At 37.0% G+C, this 23,803-nt stretch overlaps 1 protein-coding gene across 9 annotated transcripts in view; it reads right to left on the reverse strand.

The window, feature by feature from the left end:
* Window positions 1-23,803, reverse strand: part of LOC127070428 (cell adhesion molecule Dscam2-like) — a 191,560-nt gene that overhangs the window by 53,111 nt on the left and 114,646 nt on the right. For 7 of the 9 annotated variants that reach the window (XR_007784511.1, XM_051008379.1, XM_051008380.1 and 4 more), the window contains exons 4-5: window positions 12,649-12,984; window positions 9,016-9,177 (exon numbers count right to left, since the gene is read on the reverse strand). Coding sequence is in view for 8 of the 9 variants with exons in the window: in XM_051008379.1 (XP_050864336.1) it covers window positions 9,016-9,177; window positions 12,649-12,984 (498 nt within the window). In the remaining variant the exon portion in view is untranslated. The remainder of the gene's footprint in view (window positions 1-9,015; window positions 9,178-12,648; window positions 12,985-23,803) is intronic. The other 2 variants (XM_051008382.1, XM_051008381.1) reach the window with 1 other exon arrangement.

Consider the following 23,803-nt stretch of genomic DNA (forward strand, 5'->3'; position numbering starts at 1 on the left):
GGCGCAATATTTCATAGAAAGAAAACGAAAAGAGCAAGTGAACTGTGACGATACCACCCCTTAGAGCATTGCTCCAGGGGGTTAAACGAAATCGAGGACGTGATCCTTTTCCATCCATCGTCAGTGAATTCGTATAAAGCTGAAGCTGAAGCTGAGCTATCGAGTCGCACGCGCGAGACCTTCGAGAGTCTCCCTTTTTACTTTTCTTTTCTTTTCTTTTTTCTCTTCCTTCCTTTCTTTCTTTTCTTTTTTCTACTTATTTCCACGAGTTTCATCGTTTTGATATTTTCTATAAAGAGAATGGCCGAGAAGAAGAGGTGGAAGGAAAAGAAGAAGAAGGAAGCTTTGCACTTGCATAAAATAGAAGAAGCTTTACGTTTTCTCTGATACGACCAAGTAAAAGGAGAAATATGCTATGCTTTTTCTTTTTTTTCTTTCTTTTTTATATCTTTCATTTTTCTTATTTATATATATATTTACGAAATAAACATAATGGAGATAAAATATTTATTTTTTATGTATATATGCGTGTACGTACGTGCGTTCGTAAATATAAAATATAGTAATTGAAAATGAGAGATGATAAATGATATAGATAAGGATGCACCAAGTATAATCCAGGAGTAATACAATAAGAGAAATTTTATACGTCTGGCTAAAACGTTACGAATGTGCATACGAGAAATCGCAGAAAGTAAAGTACATGCGGTAAGAGAAGGTAAGAGTGCTGCGAAAGTTGGAGAAGATAACTTGAATAAAGAGATAATATGGTATAAAGATTAATAAATAAAAAGAAGAAGAAAATAGATGAATAAGTAAATAAATAAATAAATAAATAAGTACATTCGAACTGATATATTAATATTTTTAATAAATAAATTACGATAAAAACGTGATAAATAATTAAATAAGTTTTTTTAAAAACTTTTATACTTCTCAAGTAAGTGTAAAGAACCAACGAAGATAAAAATATTTCTTCGAAATAGAACCTCACAAATGTCAAGAAGTTAATGTTGCAAAGAAGCATCGATAGTTCTCAATAGTAAAATATCGATAAATAGATAAACAGTGAGCCAGAGGGAAAAAGAGAGTAATCGTTTCTACAAAATAAAGATCTTTTTCTCTCTCTCTATCTCTCTTTCTCTTTACTTATTTAAAATAATTTATTCGTGAAAGCGATAGAGCGTGAATGGCGATTACTTCGTTCGAGAACAGTCCCGTTGTGTAATATTTGCTCTCGTCGGAAAGAGCAAACAAAATGTAACATTCTATGCCGAGCGATTAAAAGCAGAAGAAAAAGAAAAAGAAAAAAAAAGTAGAAAAAGATGAAAAAGCAAACTGCATACATACGAACGTAGAACGCGAGTTGATAACAAGAGAAGGAAAAAAATCAAATAGCTAGCTATCATTTACATAGGTATATATATATATATTTATATATATATATACATATATATAAATATGATGTTAATCTCGTATATGAGGATGAATGTTGAACGCGTATACATATATATATATATATATAATGAAAAAGCAAAAAAAAAAGAGCAAAGGAATAAAAAAAAAGAAAAATCAATAATCACTCAAAACCGTGATATCTCATTTTAATCGAGGAATAAAAAATCCAAATCCGGTTTTTCGAATCGCATGAAAATCGTGTATCGATTCTCATCAACAAGAATACCACGAATTTCAAATCAATTGAATTATTATCCATCTATCTAGGTAATTAATATTTGTAGGTGAAAAACAAAAGAGAAAAATAAACTAACTGGCGTATTCGTATTTTCAATAGTTGATAAAGAAGAAAAAGAATCAAAAGAAAAATTCCACAAAATTTCGATCGATCGATCGATCGTTCGTCGAATTTAATTACGAGGCTGAGTAAGAGTAAAGTTATTATGGTTTGATAATGATGATGATAACATATAAATATATATATATATAAGATATCTTGGGAAGAAAATGATGAGAAAAGATAAAGAAAAAAAAAAGAAAAAAGGAAAGAGAAAGTATCAGAGCACACGATTCACGTGGATTAAGCTATGATACCCGAGAGGATTTTCTTCCTCCCTTCGAGCGTGAAACTTCGTTTTATCCACGATATTCATGCACGACTGCCATTTCGCGCTAATAAGAGTAATGGACCGCGGTTGGGATTCTGGCGCGTAGCGGCGTACAAAACGCGCGTCAGGGGCCTCTCTGTCTGTCTCTCTCGCTCTTTTTCTCTCTGTGTGTGTCTCTCTCTCTCTGTTTCACCGAAGCTTTTCCAGAGTCAGAGAGAATGACAGACACGTCTATTTCGCTGATGGGGTCCAGGATTTAAACAACATTCGGCTCGTGCGAATATTTTTCGCGCTAGGCCGAATAATATGCTCGAATGAGCCGAAATACAGAGGCCCCCGTTGAAATACGCGCAAAAGTATGCGTGTAGTTTGTATTTGTGAAGGGGAAAAAAAAGAAAGAGAGAAGGTAAAGAGTGATAGAACGAGCCACCATGCCTTTTCGAAACAAACTATGGAAAATGGGAATTGGATGGGTTGCGACTTGTAAACGATATATATATATGTGTGTGTGTGTGTGTGTGTGTGTTACATATATATACTATTACAAATATAGTATGAGTATTGAATTTGAGTAGGAAGCTTTTAAAGTTTTTATACAGGAAAGCCTACGTTTGTCGATCCTTTTGTTATACTTTGAGAAAAAAAAGGAAAAGAAGAGAAGAGTAGAGAAGAGAAGAGGAAGAGGAAGGAAGCATCGCGCATATAATTTTCCATTCGATCAGAAAATTGATCAGTTTATCGGATTTCGAAAAATGAGAGAAATCGTAATAACATTATACTCGATATCATCGAATGTTACATATCTATATATATAACAACGTTTAGTAAACGTGACGATCGTTCGTTCGACATCGGCCACGTTTCAGCAATCAAACAAATTTTACAACGGAGAAATAGCCATCTGCAATATGTATTTTATTTATATAATGCAATGTGCGTTTATATGTCAGAGAGAGAGAGAGAGAGAGAGAGAGAGAGAGAGAGAGAGATGAATAGAGCTTTAAATCAATACGCTCGGTATTATTGCTCTCCTGTTAGCAAATTATTATTACTAATATTACTGTTATTATTAATATAATAATAATAATTATTATTATTATTATTGTTATTGTTATTATTATTACAATAAATATTACACGCGAACGAATACGTATGAATACGTTTGATAGTAGTTAAACTCTTTGACATTCCACGAGAAACGATGATACTCGTCGATGAAAAACTTTTGATCTCGAAAAAAGCCGATATGAGGAAAAGAGGAGAAGTAGTGCTACGACGGAAGTATTACGTTCATTTTTTTTCCCTTTTCCTTTCTTCCCTTTTTCCCCCTTTTCCTTTTCTTTCTTTTTGTTTTTGTTATAGTTTTCGTTTCGCTTTACAGAAAAGTCTTTCCATACAATCGAGAGATACGATATACCCAGAACGGAAACGATTCGTGCAATTAATTTCCACGCTCTCGAACAACCGTCTTGCACTCGAACGAAAACGTTTCCAACATTTCATCCATCACGTGGAAGGATCCATGCTGGCTGATCGACCACGATGGATTCGTTCGGTAAAAATTAAATGCTCGTCGTGTCTTTCGACGATTTATCGGATTGGAAAAAAAGAAGAAGAAGAAATAGGAGAAGAGGAGAAAGAAGAAGAAAAAGAAGAAGAAGGAAAAGAAGAAGAAGAAGAAGAGAAGGAAAGAAAAAAAGAAAATCTATCTTCGTGCGGTTGAAAATATTAAAATGACGATTCCTTTGAGATTTTTCCTCCCCTCTCTCTCTCTCTCTCTTTCTCTCTCTTCGTTTCTCTTTCTCTAACTCTTTCCATCTCCAAGGAAAACTCCAAGTTCGTGTATGACTTCGAATGTGTATGAGATATCAGAGCAGATGATTTACGTATAGGACTACGCTATTACTGGAATATATTTGAGGCTCAATTTATTCGAACCGGGAATATAAGTCCAGAAGCAGCAACCCTCGGCAGTGTCGTTTTCGACGATGCCGTCGCGCGAAACACAGATTCTCGGTTTTAAGGAAAAGTTAGTTTTCGATCCCACGTGCATCGTTTCCGAGTAACACCGAGAAAGGTGTCCGTAATAAATCATCCCTCTTGGATACGAAACGTATCACCTTCTTCTCATACGCCCCTTCTTATCGATTCCCTTTTTCTTCTTCCTGTTCGTTCGGGCTTATCGGATTTTACTTTTCAAATTTCCAAGAGAGACTCACACGCGCACATATTCCTATATACGTACAGAAGAGGAGAAATTTACATCGCGTTATTACGTCGTAAACGTGCCGATAATGGTATCACAACCTGACGAATCGTTTCTTGTTAAATTCATGAAACTTGTTAAAAATTTTCAATTACTAATAATATTTACTCGACCGGGTCGAATAAATGATTTTTCTTTTTTCTCGATTCGATAATCCCTCTCTTTCCTCTTCGTCAACAGTTATCATTAAAAATGTTGAGCAAAAAGAGAAGAAAAATAAGGAAAAAAAAAAAGAAGATTGTTATACTTCTTTTATCTATTTCAAGATAATTTAATATAGAGGCGTTGAATTAACACGACGAAAAATGATATTTATCGTAGTAAATATCTCTTGACCTCGGATTAGTAAGGAATAGACGTCAGGTCTCTTCAAGTGTCCAACTTGGACTCGAACTCTGATCTTTGCTCTCTCTATCTTTCTTTTTCTCTCTCTCTCTCTCTCTCTCTTTCTTTCCAAAGGCCTATCTATACAGTGTCCACAAGTTAGAGTTTGTCTAACCAAGAGTTCCTGAACTTCGACGTTGCTTTGAGTGAAAACAGCCCGGAGCTGTTATCGTTGCAGTATCGTTCTGCTATCGTCCCTAGCTTATATTCCATGTATATGGTCCCAGTGTCACGTACTGCTTTCCTTTCGGCTTACACTTCGGAAAATCTGGATCAAGCAAATTTTTCCTTTTTCTTTCTTCTTTCGATAAACGTGCGTTTTCTTTTTACATACGTATGCAAGTATATATATATATATTTTTTTTATGCGATATAATACGTACTGACTTTTCTCGAACGTAGTTTGAAACGTAGTACTACGAGATTTCAAATAAGTTTCACGTAATACGATGATCGATATATAGATTTAATCATAGATCTTATGAGAATAAAAACTTTATATGTACGCGTGTGTGTGTGTACTCTTGTAATTGTACCTTTTTCGAAGGGAGACTAACGCAGACGAACAATCAGGAAAGTCGTAAAACTCGTGTACAAAGAGCGATATAAGCTTTGGTCGTAGGGACCATTTCTGAAACTATCGGGGAGTTTTGGAGTTAAACAAGAGTGACACGTTAGAGTGAGTGTAAGCGAGGATGAGTTAGCTAAAGAGAAAGAGAAAGAGAAAGGGAAAGAGAACAAGAGTTAGAGAGAGAGAGAAAGAGAGAAAGAGAGAGGGAGAGAGAAATAGAGAGATAGACCAACGGAGAAGGTTGCCAGGGAAGTGTGTAGTAACCGTTAGATAGAGACGATCTATATACAACAGTGCGGTTCTACATCGTACAAGTGTGTTGGAATGAGAAGAGAATAGTTTGGAGTCTCTCTCTCTCCCTCTCTCTCTTTCTACATAGACGAAGGATACTAGAACTCAGGCCGAATTTACATTGTGGCTGAAGCTTTCGTGTTTGAATTGTATGGCTGGGGCTCTTGCATCTGCCTAAACTCTTCTTTGGATACCACGAGAATCGCTTCGTTGGATGTACACACCCGGTATATGAAAACGAAGATTGAGCATGTCTCTATCTATCTCTATCTCCATCTTGCTTTCTCTTTCTCTCTCTCTCTCTCTCTCTCTTTTTCTGTTTCTATGATTGATCTAGACGCGCGTATGTATGTAGGAAGAACTAATAAGAAGGATTAATTTGTATTTTCTCTCTTTCTCTTTCTAACTTTCTGTCTGTCTGTCTGTCTGTCTGTCTGTCTGTCTGTCCTTCTGTCTATTTCCTTATCTTATTTTTCATCTCGTTCATTTTAATCGATGTTACTTATTTAAAAAAAAAAAAATTTTTTTCTCTCGAGCGAATTCGATTAATCCGTCGTTGAAAATAAAATAATAAAGCTGTACGATCCTTAAACCTGTTTCATTTATTTAATCATTCACCTTTTATTTCTTTTCATTTCCTGTTCTTTTTTTTTTTTTTTTAATTACTCTTTTTATCTTTCTTCTTCTCTCGTACTTTTTTTTTTCTTTTTCTTATTGAACAGCTCTCGATATAGCAGAGCTCCCTTATGGTTCAGAACTACTATAATAGAGAATAGGTCGAGCAATATCCAGAATATCTTTCGAATGGAAAAAGAAAAAGAATAAGAACAAGAATAAGAAAGAGATAGGAGTACTTTGGGTAAAGTTCGAGAAAACTTTTCATAGTCGCTGGCGCATCATCGACACACCAACGAAAAGGAAATCGTCCTTGGCCAACCCTTCCTTCCTTCCTTCCTTCCTTCCTTCCTTCCTCCTATCATTTTTTTTTTCATTCGTTTAACAATTTGTCGTAATAAAAGCAAATGAAAGATTATTTCGATTCTGTCGTACCATTCTCTTTTTATTCGTTTGATATTACACAATATATCATCGTCATCGTCATCGTTATCGTTATCGTCATCGTCATCGTCATTGTCATCGTCGTCGTCGTCGTCGTCGACGGAACGTATTATTTTCGAAAACTATTAAACTTCATAATCACTTCATAATCATCGGAACGTTCATTGCAACTCAGACCAGCAGACGATTAATCGTGGATTAAATCATGCGCTTCTAGCCGCTGGCACTGCGACCCTGAAGGAATTACACGAACGGGCCAAGTTCTCTCTCTCTCTCTCTCTGTCTCTTATTTGGTCCCGCCTGGGAAATTCAATCTTACGATTGAAGAGGAAGCGGAAGCAAGCAAGAGAGAGTGAGAATGAGAGCGCGAGAGAAAGACAGACAGAGAGAGAGAGAGAGAGAAAGAAAGAAAGAGAGAGAGAGAGAGCCACTAAATGGAAAACGAATTACTTGGAAAACTTTTAGACGTTTGCGGATCAGCTGTGCGCAATTGTGCGCGTGAATCTCTGACAAAGAAAAAGAAAAAGTAAGGTAACAGAGATAGAGATAGGGGATTTTAGAAAATAGTAGACAAACTTCGTCGTTTATTCGTATATAATCCACCTTACGTGTACGAGAACTGTAGGAGGAAAACTGACAAGAAGTGTTTCTCTCTGTCTCTCTCTTTCTCTCTCTCTCTCTCTCTCTATATATATATATAATTCTTTCTTTCTTTTTCTACGATGTCCTTTTCCGATAAGAAAAGAAATTCGAGATGCATTCGTGCTTTCCTATTCGTCGACTTGGAACTTCTCAACGGTTTGCCGATACCGAAAAGGAGCTTCGGGAAAACCGATACGATAGACGTGACGACGTGATCTTTCGACTTAAAAACGAATCGAGCTGAAACTTACGTCTTTATCTATAAAAGTCGAAAGAGAAAGATATAGCATATATATATATATATATAGATCTATAGAGAAAAGAAAAGTGTACGATCCTAACGATTTAACCTTCCGAAAGTTAACGTGATTTTTTCGTTAAAAACTTTTCTATCGTACGACGACGTTTTTACACGTTAATCCGAACGAACGAACGAACGAACCAACGAACGAACATACGTATTGTCGCGTTGATCACGTGGATATTGAACGTTAGTCGCGTTTCGAAATCGTCATTGGTACAAAAGTTTCACCGGATTGGCCCCGAGAACCGTTTGAATGTTGCAAGCATTCATTAAAAAGTTTAGCCTCGTGCGAGCTTCATGAAATGGCGTGCGAGTAATTTTGCACGATATAGCAATTGTGTTTCTCTTCTTTCTTTTTTTTTTTTACCCCTGTTTCCTCTTTTTTTTCTCTTTTTTTTTCGTTGCGGACACAATAACCGCGAGAGGACGACGAGACTCTTTCTCTCTCTCTCTCTTTCTCTCTCTTTTTCTCTCTGTCTCGTTTTGGTGGAAAGCTTAGAGTGACGGGAGCTTTTCGTAATAATGTCTGTGTGTATATACGCAGAGAGATATTCCAATCGTTCCCCTCAGACTCTAATTAACTGGGATATTGACAAGAACGCGCGCACTCTTTCTCTTTCTCTCTCTTTCTCCCTCTCCCTCTCCCTCTATCTCTCTCTTTCTATCTTTCTCTACCTACGTACGCGCTTACCTACGCTCATATATATTTTTTCCCTTCACCCTTTTGCACGCCAATGAAACGACCGTGATGCGCCGTGCAAACGATAGGGAGGAAAAAATCTACGTAAAAATTGCTTCGATCTTTATCTATCAGACTACCCTCTGCTTCTTTAAACGGTATGTATGTATATATATATGTGTGTGTGTATCAATACATTATTCGTTAGAAGATGGATAAAAGTTTGTTCGACAATTGTTTGAAAAAAATTGCGCCTGGATATAGACAAACGAGAATTCGTCTTGCGTGCACGTAAGAAATAGGGTTGTCTATTATAAGGTGTTTCTAATAATGTTTTTTATGAAATACGAACTGTTTAATATGGTTAAACTAATGAAACTGGATTTGAATTGGTAATATAATTTCAATTTTTTTTTTTTTAATTGTAATCTGATTAGTATTAAATATGCAACTTTTTATCCGAGTGAGATATGCCGATAAATCGAACGAGATCGGAGAAGACTTGACAGGCGTCGTTCGATGAAGGAGATAAAAAATGATGCGCGTAAAAGCCATTCGATATATAAATATATATACATACATACATACATACATACATATATATATATATATCGGAGGATAGATCGACGTGTGCTACTGCATGTCAACTTGGTGGACTTCAGCTAGAAAATGGCTTCGAAATTGTGAGATTATTTGCGGGAGTACTTATGTTAAAAGGGATGATAACTGACGTTAAAGTGGAAATACTCTTACCGCTTTCGTGCGTCGGAAAGATGTTGAAAATCGAGTCCTGGACCCAAGAAGTAACTTTTACGTAATCCTTCGCAAACGATGGTATTTCGCACCTAAGGACACCCGTGTTACCGACCAAGACGTAGGCGTCCCGCACTTGAACTTCGTACTTTTGCCGGACCACTGGAAAAGAAAAAAAAAGTTGTACGGTCGTTCCAGCAATGGGAAGAGATAGAAAAAAATAAAAAATAAAAAAATAAGAAAAAAAAGAAAAGGAAAGGGTAGAAAAAAGACACGGAACTTTCACCAGTGTCGTCTTCTCGCGACGACAAAGACCATTGAGAGTAAAAAAAAGAAAGGACAGAGAGAATGGCGTGAAAGAAAGAGAAGATGAAAAAAAGCAAAGGGTGAGAATAGAAAAGTAAGAGAGAGAGAGAGAGAGAGAGAGATCGAAAAGAAGAAGAAGAAGAAGAAGAAGAAGAAGGAGAAGAAGAAGGAGAAGAATAAGTTGCGTTGTCCCGCTATTAGAGTCCTGAGGATAACTCTGCTGGAATAGAAGAATGAAGAAGAAAAAAAGAAAAGAAAAATAAAAAAGTATAAAGAGAAAAAAAAACGAATGACTTGGAAGAGCTTTCACTGGTGAAGTTAACATTTTCCGGGATTCTTTATTTCAATTCTCCTTTAAACGCTCCCAAAGTATATTCGTTAGAGCGAGAATGGACTAAAATATATTTCTGCTTCTATTAACGATCTTAATTTTCTTTTTTAATCTCTCTCTCTTTTTCCTCCTCTTTTTTATTAAAATTATTTTTTCTCTACAAATTACAGATAAATGAAAAAATACTTGACAAAACGACATTATATCTCTTTTAAAGTATACAAAGAGATGGAATCAAAGAAAAAATAATAAATCGAATAAAAAGCTCCCCTTGTATCGTGTCCAGCAATGATCTTCTTTCCACGTTACTATCCTTTCTCTTTTTTTTAACAAACACCCGAATTGCTAATTACGTCCCGACAAAAATTTACAAAGTCTTATTAACTCCATTAACGATTTCATGTTTCATATTTTTTTCGTTATAACTTTACTGCTACGGAGTAACAGCGTAAGCTTTTCAGACCGTCTGGCGTCTGTACTTTTGGTAATTAGTGCTTTTCCTCTCTCTCTCTCTCTCTCTCTCTCTCTTTCTCTTTTCATCTCTGCCTTTCTCATTTTCACTCCTGCAAAGTTCTTATTCTCAATGTGGATAGAAATTCACCAACACGCTATCTTGGTTTACGTCTACTCAGCGAGAATTTACCTCGATTGTACGAGTCGCTAAACGCGATAAGTGATTCTTGCCGAGGACCGTCACGATTGTTAACCACACTGGAAAACGAAAGTATCTCACCCGTTTGGCTCGTTTATTCTTCAGCACCACCCTTCCACCCTTCCACCCTTTTCCCACCTCCCACCTCCCATCGCCATAGCTACGAGTTTAACGTTTAAAGAGATATGCACGCTCGAGTTACGCGCCTCTACGTGACACGTACGCATTTATGTATGTATGATATATGTACGTACGTATGTACACGTACGTGGATACGTACATACATACATAAGAGTATATATACGGGTAAAATGTATATAGACGAAATTTCTCCCTGAATTTTCTTTTTTTTTCTTTTTTTTTTCACTCTTTTTTTCACTGACTATTCTCTAAAGATTCATATTTTTTTCTTCCTCTTCTCTTTTTTTTTTCTGTGAATACTCGTCTGATAATTCGCCGTGGTTTTGATAAATGAAAGAAAAAGAGAGAAAAAAAATACCTGTTCCTCCTTTCCTCTCCTCTCCTCTCCTCTTCTCCAACAGGACCCGATTCGAACGTTCGGAACGATCGTGAAAAACTTCATCGCTAAAAATGATTTTACGAGATCGAGACGATTACATAATAACGATCTATATACAATCGTGCAAGTTCGTACGTACATACGCGTTTATGGCTTATCTAAAATTTTTTTCACTCGCGGCTAGGGCTCGGTATATGCGTTGAAATGATTCGATAAAACTTTAATAAGCGATTTTGTATATATGTATGTACGTAAGTATATAGGTATATTATAAATGCAGGAGAATGTAGATAAATGTTGAGGTAGACCGTTCAATAAATTCCTTATCTCTTGATAAAGTTTATGGGAGGAAAGAAAATCGTTGAGGAGAGGAGAGATAAAAGTTTTAAAATAAAAGTTTCAAGTGACTCTTCGTTCTCTCTCTCTCTCTCTCTCTCTTTCTTTTTTTCTTTCATCACTCTCGTGCTTTCCAGTGTAGAAATATCTTATATACGTACATACATACATACGTATTATATATATATAACTGTGTATATGTGTATATGTATATATACACTTGGCAATGCACGCAAAGCCGCGAATCTTGATCTTGGCAGTGAGCACCGGTTGTTGGCCATAAGCGAGCATTAGTTTAGGGGCCATCCATCTAGTATGAGGTAAAAAAGGAGATCCAAAGAAAAATAAATGTAGTTGGCTCGGTAAGCTAACGATCGTTACACCCTTTCCGAGTCCGTCCCCTTTTTCGAGGAAGTCACCACTTTGGAACGTCGTTTCACGAAAACTCTCAATTAGATTTATACGAGAAGCAATTTTCACTAAAAGATTTTCACGTGAACAAGAAAGAAACAGAGAAAGAAAGAGAGACAAAGAGAGAGAAGAATAAGTATCGATAACTTACTCTCGATTTCTACACTCTCTATAAAATCTTTCAAACCAATCCTTTAGTGATTTTCGACTCTTTTTCTTTATCCTCTCTCTCTCTCTTTTTTCTTTTTTTCTTTTTTTCTCTTTGGTTATAGTTAGACGTTTATATCGTTGATCCTTTACGAGCGATGTACCGTGGATAGTCAGATAATAAATAACGAAGCTAATCCTTTAGAAAGCATAGTCCTGTAATAACATCTTATCTTTTCAAGATCATCCTTCAAGAAAGAGATTTCAATGTTACGAGATAACTCTCGCGTTGTCACGCATCGTATGTAATTGCACGGATGTTAGATAATAAGGGTAAAAATAAAGCCGAAAAAGAAGAATGATCGAAAGGAAAGAAACATTATTATAAAATGTCCCATCCAGAACATTTCTACGTTTGATAGAGATAATTCAAGATAATTGTAAGAAAATTAATCGGGACGTATGTAAAAAGAAAGAAAGAGAAAGAGAGAGAGAGAGAGAGAGAGAACGTCTCTCCAGAAAATCTCTCTCTCTCTCTCTCTCCTCTTTTTTATTTCTTTCTTTCTCCAAAGAAATAAAAAAATGTTCTCAAAGATAGATTTATCATCGTCGTCGTCCAGTTCTATGAGAAATTAATTAACGTCTCTCTCTCTTCTTCGAGTCTTTTTTCAATCTGATATACCCATTAATCGAACTTTATCGTCGTACGTCCACGTGGCTTGAGAGTTCGATCGAGAGTGAAACTTCGAGAGATGGAAGAGGAAAGTCAATCGTTTGGAAAGTATATGAGAGAGATAGACAGACAGAAAGAGAGAGAGAAAGAGAGAGAGAGAGAAAGAGAGATAAAGAAAGAAATAGATAAAGAGAGAAAGAGATGGTAGTATTATATATATATATATCTCTGATACACAAGAAATAAAGGGCACTCACCGGCCTTTACCGTGATTTCACGGCCGAGCACCCTACCGACGCTGTTCGAGGCTTGACATCTGTAAACTGCTGAGTGTACGTCGTGTCTGTAACTCTCTGCACCGAACGGTAGGAAATACATTGAACCATTGACCAGCATCTCACGGATATGCGGTATTGGTAAAACGGGTGAGCCATCGCCCATCAGCCAATCGATCCTAGGCAATGGACTGCCGTGTGCCGAACAGTGGATCATCACACCGGTGTCGTTCGAAAATTCCACTGATGAACGTGGCTCCGAAACCAAAACTGGACCCTGACTGTCCAGCACCACTCCTCGTCCTGAAACATAACGTCCTGGATTCGTTAGAACGAGCATGTACCACTTGCACGATTATTTTAGTTAAGATTATATTTTTTTTTTTTTAAGAATCGAAACGTCACGTTTGTACATTTATTTATACACATCGTATATGATTTTGTGTATATGTGTGTATATATATATATTTTTTTTTCTTAATCTTATGAGAATAGTTTACGCAATAAAATTTCTAAAAGAAAAAATATATACATATATATATTTTTTTTGTTATGTATCCGTCCATAATTTTTTTCCTTTTTTTCTTCTCTCTCTCTCTCTCTCTCTTTATCTCACCATCGTTTAGGATTATCGATAAAGAGTTTAAACAGCTTCTTTTCCTTTCCTTTCTATTTTTTTCTTCTTTCCTCTTTTTCCCTTTCTAAAGCTACAGTTAACAGAACGATCACGTACAAGTAATAACGTCATATCGATCTTCCTCGATCACCGTTGCTCTGCTAGCTTTTATTGAATTCAATGCCACCATGGAATACAGAATTTATCCGTGAAAGAAACGTTTCTTCGTGGACACTCGACAGGCCATCGTTCATACAAAAAGCCATTATCGTATGAAGAAAGTAGCGAATGTTAGAAGGAGAGAGAGAGAGAGAGAGAGAGAGAGAGAGAGAGAGAGAGAGAGAGAAAGACAGAGAAAGAATGAAAATAAGACGACAATCTCTCTCTCTCTTTCTCTTTCTCTAAAAATCCATCTTCTTCCGTACGCATTAGACTTAAGAGTACTTAACTTTCGCGTCCTTTATTTCCGCTCTCTTTACATCTTCAACATTCCACTCGTCTAGCTTTACCTTTAAGACGCGTTACTTGAATCTTGAGAAAAGAAGAAAAAAAAAAAAGAAAAAAGAAAAAGAGATAGAGAGATAGAGAAACCACAGTTGCTCTTTCTACGTAAAGCTTTCGAGATAAGACGGAAATGATACGATCGCGTCTTCGGGAATCACTTGAGCGTTTAATCGAACTAAACTTTCTTTCAAGGAGAAAAAGAAAAAAAAGAAAGAAAGAAAAGGAAAAAGATAAAAAGGAAGAAGAAGAGAAAAGAAAAAATGTTGAATCGTTCGATAAATTACTTCAACTACTCGAGTAGGATCGGGATAGAGATAGATAAAAACGGAAAGAAAAAGATACAGATAAAAAGAGATAGATAGATAGAGAGAAAGAGAGAGAGAGAGAGAGAGAGAGAGAGAGATCGTGAGAGTCGAGCAACAGTATTCTTCACGAGAGTACCAAGAGACCGAATCGTTCTTTCATCGACACACATATACATATTATACGTTCAAACAAATTTTTCGAATATCCTGGACACATATGTACATAGATATATACAACGAGCGAACTAGTTCGTCCATTTCTCCATAACAGTACGATCGGAGCATTTTCCATTCTTTTCTTTCCTCACCTCTCTCTCTCTCTCTCTCTTTCTTTATCTCTCTCTCTCTCTCTCAGTCTCTCACTTCATCTCTCTGATCCTCTCTATCTGCTTCAATCGAGAAAATCTGATAGAGGATCTCCGTCGCAGCTGATGCCAGCAGTACCGAAGCTTTGTCCGGACTATTCTACCTTCTTGTTTTCTACCGATCGAGGATGAGTCGGTGGAGGTAGATATCCTCGAGAAATGCACATACCTTTCTCATAAAAATAAGAAGTGAAAGAACGAGAGAAAGAGAGAGAGAAAGAGAGAGAGAGAGGCACGCAAAGAGAAAAAATGATAGGTAGATAAGAACAAAAATCGATTGCATTATGCATGAAAAGCAGTTTGATAACAGTCGGGATGTATAGAATCGCTAAGAGTACGATTGGTCCAACGGGATATATATATCCATGGATATTAGTATACGTATGTATGCGTGTGTGTATATGCGAGGCTTTGTGCGTTTCTATCGAAGCACCTGCGGTCCCGGTTTTACAACTATGTGCGCACCAAACCAACCCTCTCTATCCATCTCGTATTATCGCGAATCTCTACCCCTTCTCTCTCTCTTTCTCTCTCCCTCTCTCACCCCTCCTTCTCTTTCACTCTCGAGTCTCTCGAATTCCAGCTCTCTGCGACCGATATCAGTTAGCGAGCACTGTACGAGCAAGCGATTTTCGCGAGGCTCGTATTAAACGTGCGAGGAGGAAGAAAAATGGTTGGATTAATCACCCCCATGGGGGAGGGGAGAGGGAGGAGGGGTTGAGGAACGAGAGGGGTTGCTTGGTACACTCTGCGAACGATATGAACGGATATGCCGGTCGCTTGATTTTCGTTCGACCAACACATTTTGTTTTCTCTCTTTCTCTCTCTCTCTCTCTCTCTCTCTATCTCTATTTATCTATCTATCTATATATCTTTCTTTTTTTATTCTCCTATAGATACGTATAGTTCAACTAGTTACTTGTCATCAGATTGTCCTTTTCGTTTTTTATCTTCCCTGTTTACATATATATATTTATCGAATTAATTAATAATTATATTACGATTATGTTGATAACATAAGTTTGAAGAAATTTATTTACATTACTCTTTTTATCTCTTCTACCTTCTTTTTCAATTCTCACAGAACTTTCTACTTTCATAGATAAGATATATATATATATATATACACACATAGTAGAATATTTGGAAAAGTCGATCTGTTTACGTCGAACCAACGGAAATTAGAGTTCCATGGTGGACCCTGGCAACGTTCATTGTCCCGTAATACTACGAGTTCGATCTCCGTTCGCACGAATACATCTCGCTAGAGGATCGTTCGAGAAGAGCTTATCTCGACAGGACACATAAACGTCGATCGAGAACGACTCATTCTCTCTCTCTCTCTCTCTCTCTCTCTCTCTCTCCTTCTCCCTCTCTCTTTATCTCTATCTTTCTCGTTTCCTGAGACTATCCAAAACTGGCACCGGCGAATTTCATATTTCGTCGCCGTGAAGGAGGATTTCAACCGAGCACATTAACGTTTTATCGTTCCGCACATGTTCTGTCTCCCTTACGTACACACACTACTCGCATACATACATACATACATACACCACGATAATTTCCTGCGTCGTTGGTATGGAACGTGAATCCTTGTACGTAGCTATGCCATGGCTTTGGTATTATGCATCGACGCCATTTATGCCACATTTACACGCACGACACACCCATACCTTCATTACTATCTTCCTCATCTCCCCTCTTCTCTCTCACTCTCTCTCTCTCTCTCTCTCCGTTTCTAACACAGTTGATGCATCCTGGTAGTTGTACGTATCCGGCTGTCGTACATGCAGAGAGAGAAAGAGAAAGAGAGATAGAGATAGAGATAGAGAGAGAGAGAGAGGACCAGACCAGCCATCCTCGCTTTAGCGTACACGCACTACATACACACACTTCTATATATGCTTACACGCGCCCGTATGCGATGTCTCTTTGTGTATGTATATGTGTTCGTACGCATTACATGTGACTGCATTGACTATGTAAACGATTCTGCTAGTGCTGCCGTTGCTGCCGTTCCTGCTGCTGCTGTTGCTGCCGTTGCTGCTGCTATTGCAGTTAGTTGTTGGCTGGTGCTACTAGTACCGTTACTGGTGCTGCTGCAACTACACCTATCTCTCTCTCTCTCTCTCTCTCTCTCTTTCTCTCCAGCTTTATCTCTCTAGCTCTCCCAGGCTACTACCCTGTATTTTCGCGCTGTAGCTCGCGTTCCTGATTAATTACAGAGAACCGTTACGGCTGGCACGGCCGTTGCATCGCACCGACATTATCATCCAGCACACGAAACCCACGTCACTGACGAATTAACAGACTAACTTGGGAATCCACGACTGGCGTACAACGCTCATACACGCGTTATTCCTTTCTTAGTCTCGAGAAACGTCGTGTCGAGTTATCTTCTTTATATTTTTCGAGCAACACGCGATCGAAACGGACCAACGAACATTTATCCAATCCAATATTTTCATCCGAAAGTTTTAATTAATTTATATAAATTATACCCGAACGAAACGTACGCATAAGCGATATAATGCGTTATATAAAGTGTATCGTATTTACAGATCGTTTACGAGGTTTGTTTCCTAACGAAGGAGAACGTGTAACGATCGAAATTAAATAGTTGCGTTTGATTAAAAAAAAAAAAAGAAAAAAGATGAAAAAAAAAATAAAACAAAAAAAGCGATGTACAATATTTTTTTAAAAAATACCTATTATACGCGTAACCTATATGAATTTCGTATTCGTAAAGTTCATTTCGTATCGGTCGAAAAATTTCGCACGTTCCGATTTTTTCCTCTGTATGTACCTCCGCCTATCCCCTCTTCCCTGCCCTCACAAAAATATAAAAAATATTCGTCAAAAATCAAACCAAAACACATTGTTTACGCTTTAACAAGAGCAATGATGAATTTATTCCGCAACCGCGCCTTACCTTTCGTCCCAGTTTTGTTTCGCTGCTTTCTATCTTTTTTTTGTTTTGTTTTCATATTGTTTCTCCTTTTTGTTATTTTTCTTTTCGACATGCTACGCTCCTCTCTCTTTCTCTCTCTCTCTCTCTCTCTCTCTCTCTCTTTCTCTTTCTCCACTCGTAAGCTTTTATCGTCGTATCTTCCTTTTCGTAATTTTAGAAAACAACGGGAAAGTAGAGCCGTTAATTACGACGGCACTTTTCTCTGTCTCTCTCTCTCTCTCTCTCTCTCTCTCTCTGAGAAACAGAGAAACACAATATATAAAAAAAAAAGAAACGATATATATGTACGTTGAAAGGAAGAGAAAGAAAAGTCGAAAAATATGTCGTCAAACGTGATTACATATGCCGCTAATTAAGTCACAGGTGGCATGGACCCGAACAAAGCGTTTCCTCCCCCTCTCTCCTCCCTCCCACTCCTCTTCTTTTCTCTTGAATCCAACCCTCTATTTTCCTTCTTCCTTCCTTTCTTTCTTTCTTTCTTTCTTTCTTTTTTCTTTTCGCTTTAATATTTTCTTTATTATCTCACTCTTCTTTCGGAACAACGTACGCGAACTAGATAAGCCACAAATGCTTTCATCTGGTATCCATATATGCCTTTTCCTTTTACTCTTCGTACGCGAAAAACAAATTTTCGAGATAATCAAAGAGACAGATTATTATACATACGTACATACACACACATATACATATATATATATATATACTCACATATATATCGACCATCTATTTGTTTATCTGCAAACGCGTGAAAAAAATCGTTAATATCGATTAGAATTGAAAGTGTGCGATCGAACTTGAAAATTTTCTGTTTCTTTTTGCTTCCCTCTTCCTTTTTTTATTCATTTTTTGTCTCTCTTTCTCTCTCTCTCTCTTTTTTTCGATATATATTTTTCTCCTTCGGGTAAAGCGAAGTAACGCGACTGTGTACAGGGATCACGGTTAATTTCTCCTCTGGTAATGGCGCACAATGCCACCGGCAATGAGAGGATAAGAGGGGTGAGGAAACTCGCGTGGCGAAAGCCAATACGATTGGCCAATGGCTTCGATTCCACGTACGAGAATCGCGCACACGCGTAAATACGCACAATCGGACGGCTGGATAAAGCCATGGGGAACGGATCGATCCCGCGGAATATAAAGCCCCAACCCCGTTCAACCATCTAACTCTCTCTCTCTCTCTCTCTCTCTCTCTCTCTCTCTCTCTTTTTGCCTATTCCCTACCCTTCCTTTCCTCTCTTCCGCATGAACCCATTTTCATCCGACGACAACGACGGAACGTTGGCCTATCATCTTCGACGAATCTATTAAGGATACGTAAATTTTATGAAAATTGCATCTGTGCTTATATATCTTATATATAAATGTATCTTATATATAAATGTACATATACAAAAGTATATGTGTGTATATATATATATATATATATATATATATATATAAGTAGTAGGAAAAAGAGTCGACAAGATTCGTGTCTTTCCCAGAGTTAAATCAAGTGGCAAGTATTTATAAAAAAAAAAAAAACAAAGAAACAAATACGTATTTATCAATGTCAAAAAATGATTAATTTTTCTTCACACTACGTCGAGTCTCTTATGTGTTAACAAAAAAAAAAGAAAGAGTAGTACTAAATCGATCGAAAAACAAAAGCAGATTGAACGCATTCGATAAAATTTGTTTGCAAAAAAAGAAAAACGATTGGCCGGTCGTGACTGACATTTTACATGTGTACTATACGCGATCTTTTTTCTTTTTCCCTTTTTTTCTTCTCGCTTCGAAATACCTTTTTATCGAAATCACAGATAAAAAAAATTCGCCGTTGTTAGAAGGAGCTCGAAATAAAATTTCCGGTACGTCTATGTAACTACGTAAGATACATATGTATTCGTTAAACATTGAAGAACTACGACGTAACTTCCGGGTGCTCGATTATCGTCGTTCCTTCTTCTTATTCTTTCTTTTCCCAACTCCGACGTAACACGATGTTCCCGACATCTTATCGAATCACTTTGCTCGCCAGAGTCGAATCGATGTAGTCTACAAGGAGTAGCACCCCGTTCTTCTTCGAGGTACACATTGAGAGTAGACGAGCATTATGCACGCGTCATGGAGCATGATGTTGGCGCTGGTCTTCTCGAGTTCGTTCGGATAAAAGGAACAAGTGGTAAAGATCGCAAGAGCGAAAGATGGTAAATAATAAAATTAGTCGGTTGAGATCTTCCCATATATTTTCTCTCTTCTCGCTCTTTCTCTTTCCTTCGTCTTTCTCGTGATCGATCGCAAATAATGCGAATATATCTTCGATTAAAAAAATAAAAAAAAAAAGGGAATGATAATAAGAGAGAAAAAGAGAGAGAGAGGGAGAATTAACAATAAATTTTAATCCATCAAAATCTTCATTTGCATTTCTTTCCTTTTTCTCTTACGAATATAATTTAGACGCAAGCGATAGGGCGAAGAAAAAAAGTGTAGATTTAGAGAAAGATAATTAATAATTAAATTAGTCTAATAATATCTTCTAACTTTATTCTCCCTCCTTCTCTCTCTCTCTCTCTCTCTTTCTAATTTACATACCGATCAAACATTGAAGATATCTCGAATTCTAATGGATGTCTAAAAAAAATAGAACTAACCAAGATCGAAAAAGAGAGAGGAAGAGAGAAAAGAGCGCGAGCGCGAGAGAGAAAGAGATACGATAAAATTAGTCGACTAGAATCTTATTATTTTTTCTTATTCCATCTCTCTTTCTCTCTACCTTTATTTTTCTCTCTCATGTATGATCCCACGTTGAATATATCTGGAGTTAGCAGGCGTCTTCATCCGACCGAACGGAAGAATCCAACGAGACGGAGCAATATCGACGGAAATCGAATTGCAAAATGGAGAAAATGACTGCTAGTGTCCTCGTCTAGCATTCCCTCAACATTTTCTTCGTTCGTTGCACGACGCAGAAGGATGCGACGAAGAGATAGGAAGAAGTTTGATAGAGATAGAGAGATAGAGAGATAGAGAGAGAGAGAGAAAGAGAAAAGAGAAAGAAACAGAGAGAGAAAGAGAGAGAGAGAGAGAGAGAAATAGTTCGATAGAGATAGAGATAGATAGAGAGAGAGAGAGAGAGAGAGAAAGAAGAGAAACGCATTCCTGAGCGAGTTAATCCCCCGGAGTCTGGAATGGCTGACAATTCCACGGATCTATGCCTTCTGCCATCCTCCTCTCTCCTCGTTCTCTCGTCCACCACTACGTCCTGTCCTCTTCATACGTTCTGACGTACATACAACGTATATATGTATTATACGTACGTACGTATATACGTAGGTATGTATCTATGTAGATAAAACGCATACGTGTGCAAGAATACACCTATCTACACGTTCGTTCGCGTAATCGAGTCTCGTTCGTCTGCGTGATCCGTGCGGTCTTTTCTTTCTCTTTCACTATCTCTGTCATCCTCTCTCTCTCTCTCTCTCTCTCTCTCTCTCTCTCTCTATATATATATATATATATATATATATATATATATATATATATATATTATCATTCCAAATCTATTCGTCGATTCGCAATATCGCGGAATTCGTAGTAAATGGATCGTAATACCGACGGGAATCTCGCGTAGAATGCGTATTACGTATTGTCGTTTCACCTTTCATTTTTTGTATATTTTTTTTATTATTTTCATTCTTATTATGAATGTGTATTTATTGGTACGTATATATATACGTATGTATGTATGTTACGTTATGTTGTTATAGATACGCGCGGGATCATTAAGGTCAAAAGGACAGACACCTCGTAAGATGGATTATTTTCTATCATTCTTTTCGTTCGTTTTCGATAAATCTATCTCGGTATGTTAAATTCTTTTACGTTTCGAAGGAATACGACTTCACTGTTTCAACGAGTTCGACGTCGTCGTCGTCAACGCGTTAAACGTCGTCGAACTGAAGATAGACGGCTCTCTCTCTCTCTCTCTCTCTCTCTCTCTCTCTCTCTCTCTCTTTCGCGAAAACGCGATTGGATTTTCCAAAGCCACGGTGAATCGATTATTGGATATCGTTTTACTAAGGGGTGGGGGAAAGGGATAGTTCGATTAAACGAACTCTGCCAGGAGAATATCATAAGGAAAACGAGGATTGTGTAGGATGGTAATACTGCTTGGCTTTTCGAAGAATAGACGATTCTTATCGATAAACTGAAATCTCTCTCTCTCTCTCTGTCAGTCTCTGTCTCTTTCCCCCTTCTCTTATCCATAATAAATATATTCATTTAAATCGTTCTTCCAGCCGAAACTCGCATCTCTTTCTCTCTCCGTCTGTCCTTCTCGTTCTTATTAATTCTAATAAATCTAATATTTAATTCATATGACGATAATGAACCTTCTCTCTCTTTTTATTTATATTACGAAATAATAAATGAATAAGACGGAAGCGAAATGATTTTTCTACTTGTAATTTCTAATGCTCTAAACTAAAACGATCGTCGCAGTATGATACGAAGAAGGAAAAGAGAAGAGAAAGGAGAAGAGCACTAGTCTCTCGACGACACTATAAGGTCCTTCCTTCGTAAACTGCTTAGAGCCAGATAGCAGCTTCTAAGTTCTTCTTTCGTTGCCGGAGTAACTTTCTTAATTCCCCTCTTAGCGGAGTTAATCTTACCGATTAATGCTTTACTAACCTTCTCCTTCTTTCTCCTTCTCTTCCTCTTCATCTCCTTATTCTACGTCTTTCTACCTATTTCCTGTTTCTGCTTCTTCGAAAATTTATATCTCGCTAATACTTAACGATATCTTTTAGTTTCCATAAAGGAATACATTTTCTTTATAATTACTTAAATATAACGTTAATTACGTGTTCGTATTAATAATAAATTCTAAGTTTGATACGTATGTAGGATTAACGAAAATCCTTCGAAATATTTTATAAAGATATAGAGGGAGATAAGAAAAAAGACAAAAAAATGTTGTAAGCGATGGTCGTAAGTTGCTTCAGTTTCGTTGATATCGTAGATAACTAACGATAAGATATAATATTTGTAACGAAGACGCTGATTAAGTCGATCGTTGATATCTGCTTTAAATAATGATTAATATATAGATTAAAGATATATTTGTAAAAACGATCTCGTAATTTTTTCATGCATTCGTAGGAGAAACGAAACTTAACGATGATCGAAAGTAGCTCGTTCGTGTTTTACCTACCTAATCGCAATATCTAATAAAATAGTAACGTAGACGAATTAATTGATATTCGCTGATATTAGAAATAAAGATTATTAACCTCTACGATATTAAAATATCTGTCTCGTAGTATCTTAATCTAGTCGTTGGAAACACGATGGAAAGTCGATAATAATTCATTAGCGCTCGTTAACGTTATTAATTACGATTAAAATAAAACGTATGTAACGATAAATCAGTCGATTTATAAGTATATGAGTACTTACGTCGCAAAATGTTCGCTGGGGTTAAATAATTAAGGGAGATACTTCGATTACGTACGTCTTCGCTCAAGTACGACGTGACTAAGACTAACGAGTACATCCTACGACGCGTATGTCCTAGATACAAAGAAATGTAAACGCGAGGTCACCTTGTGTTACGAGGTACTATCTACGATACATACAAAGTAGAGAAAAACAAAACAAAATAAACGGAGAAGAATAAAGGGAGACTTACTAAGAGATTTCTAAGAATTAATATGTTTCGTTCGTTTCTAAGAAAATATATTTCTTTGTATTGACATTTTGCAAATTGTATTTCATTTACTTACAAATATCTCATAGGTGAGGATCGTAGTCGCGTAAGTTTTGAACTGTAGTAAATTATAGAGAGAGAAAGAGAGAATGCGTGCGTGCATGAATGAGAGAGAGAGAGAGAGAGAGAGAAATGAAAGTAACAAACGGAGTGGGAGAAGAATTACGAGCTTAATTAACTTGTGACGAACGAAGCCACCGCAAAATCTCACGGCGCATAAATTTACGTAGTACATTGCAAAATGAGTTAACGTTGGCACGTTTTACCTTCTCCTAAAACCTCTCCGCCGGCATCACCATCAGCAGCACCACCAGCACTACCACCGTTACCACCACCATAACCATCAGCACCACCGGCAACAGCTACAGTGCACCATTACTAGAGCCAGAACTCTGCCGTCTTATAAAATAATACGATATTAAAATTACGAGTTAGTATCGTTTGCTCTTTTGATTCGTTGTTCTTCGTCTGAGTGGTTATCTTAATTCATTCGTCATTATTGCGATGTTTATAATAACTAAGAGATATTATTCAACGAAGTTACTTTGTTCCTCTCGTTTGAGAAATAAACATAAAGATAGATAGATAGATAGATAGATAGATAGATAGATAGATAGAGAGAAGGAG

This window comes from Vespula vulgaris, chromosome 18 (genome assembly GCF_905475345.1).
Source record: "Vespula vulgaris chromosome 18, iyVesVulg1.1, whole genome shotgun sequence".
Classification (NCBI taxonomy): Eukaryota; Metazoa; Arthropoda; class Insecta; order Hymenoptera; family Vespidae; genus Vespula; species Vespula vulgaris.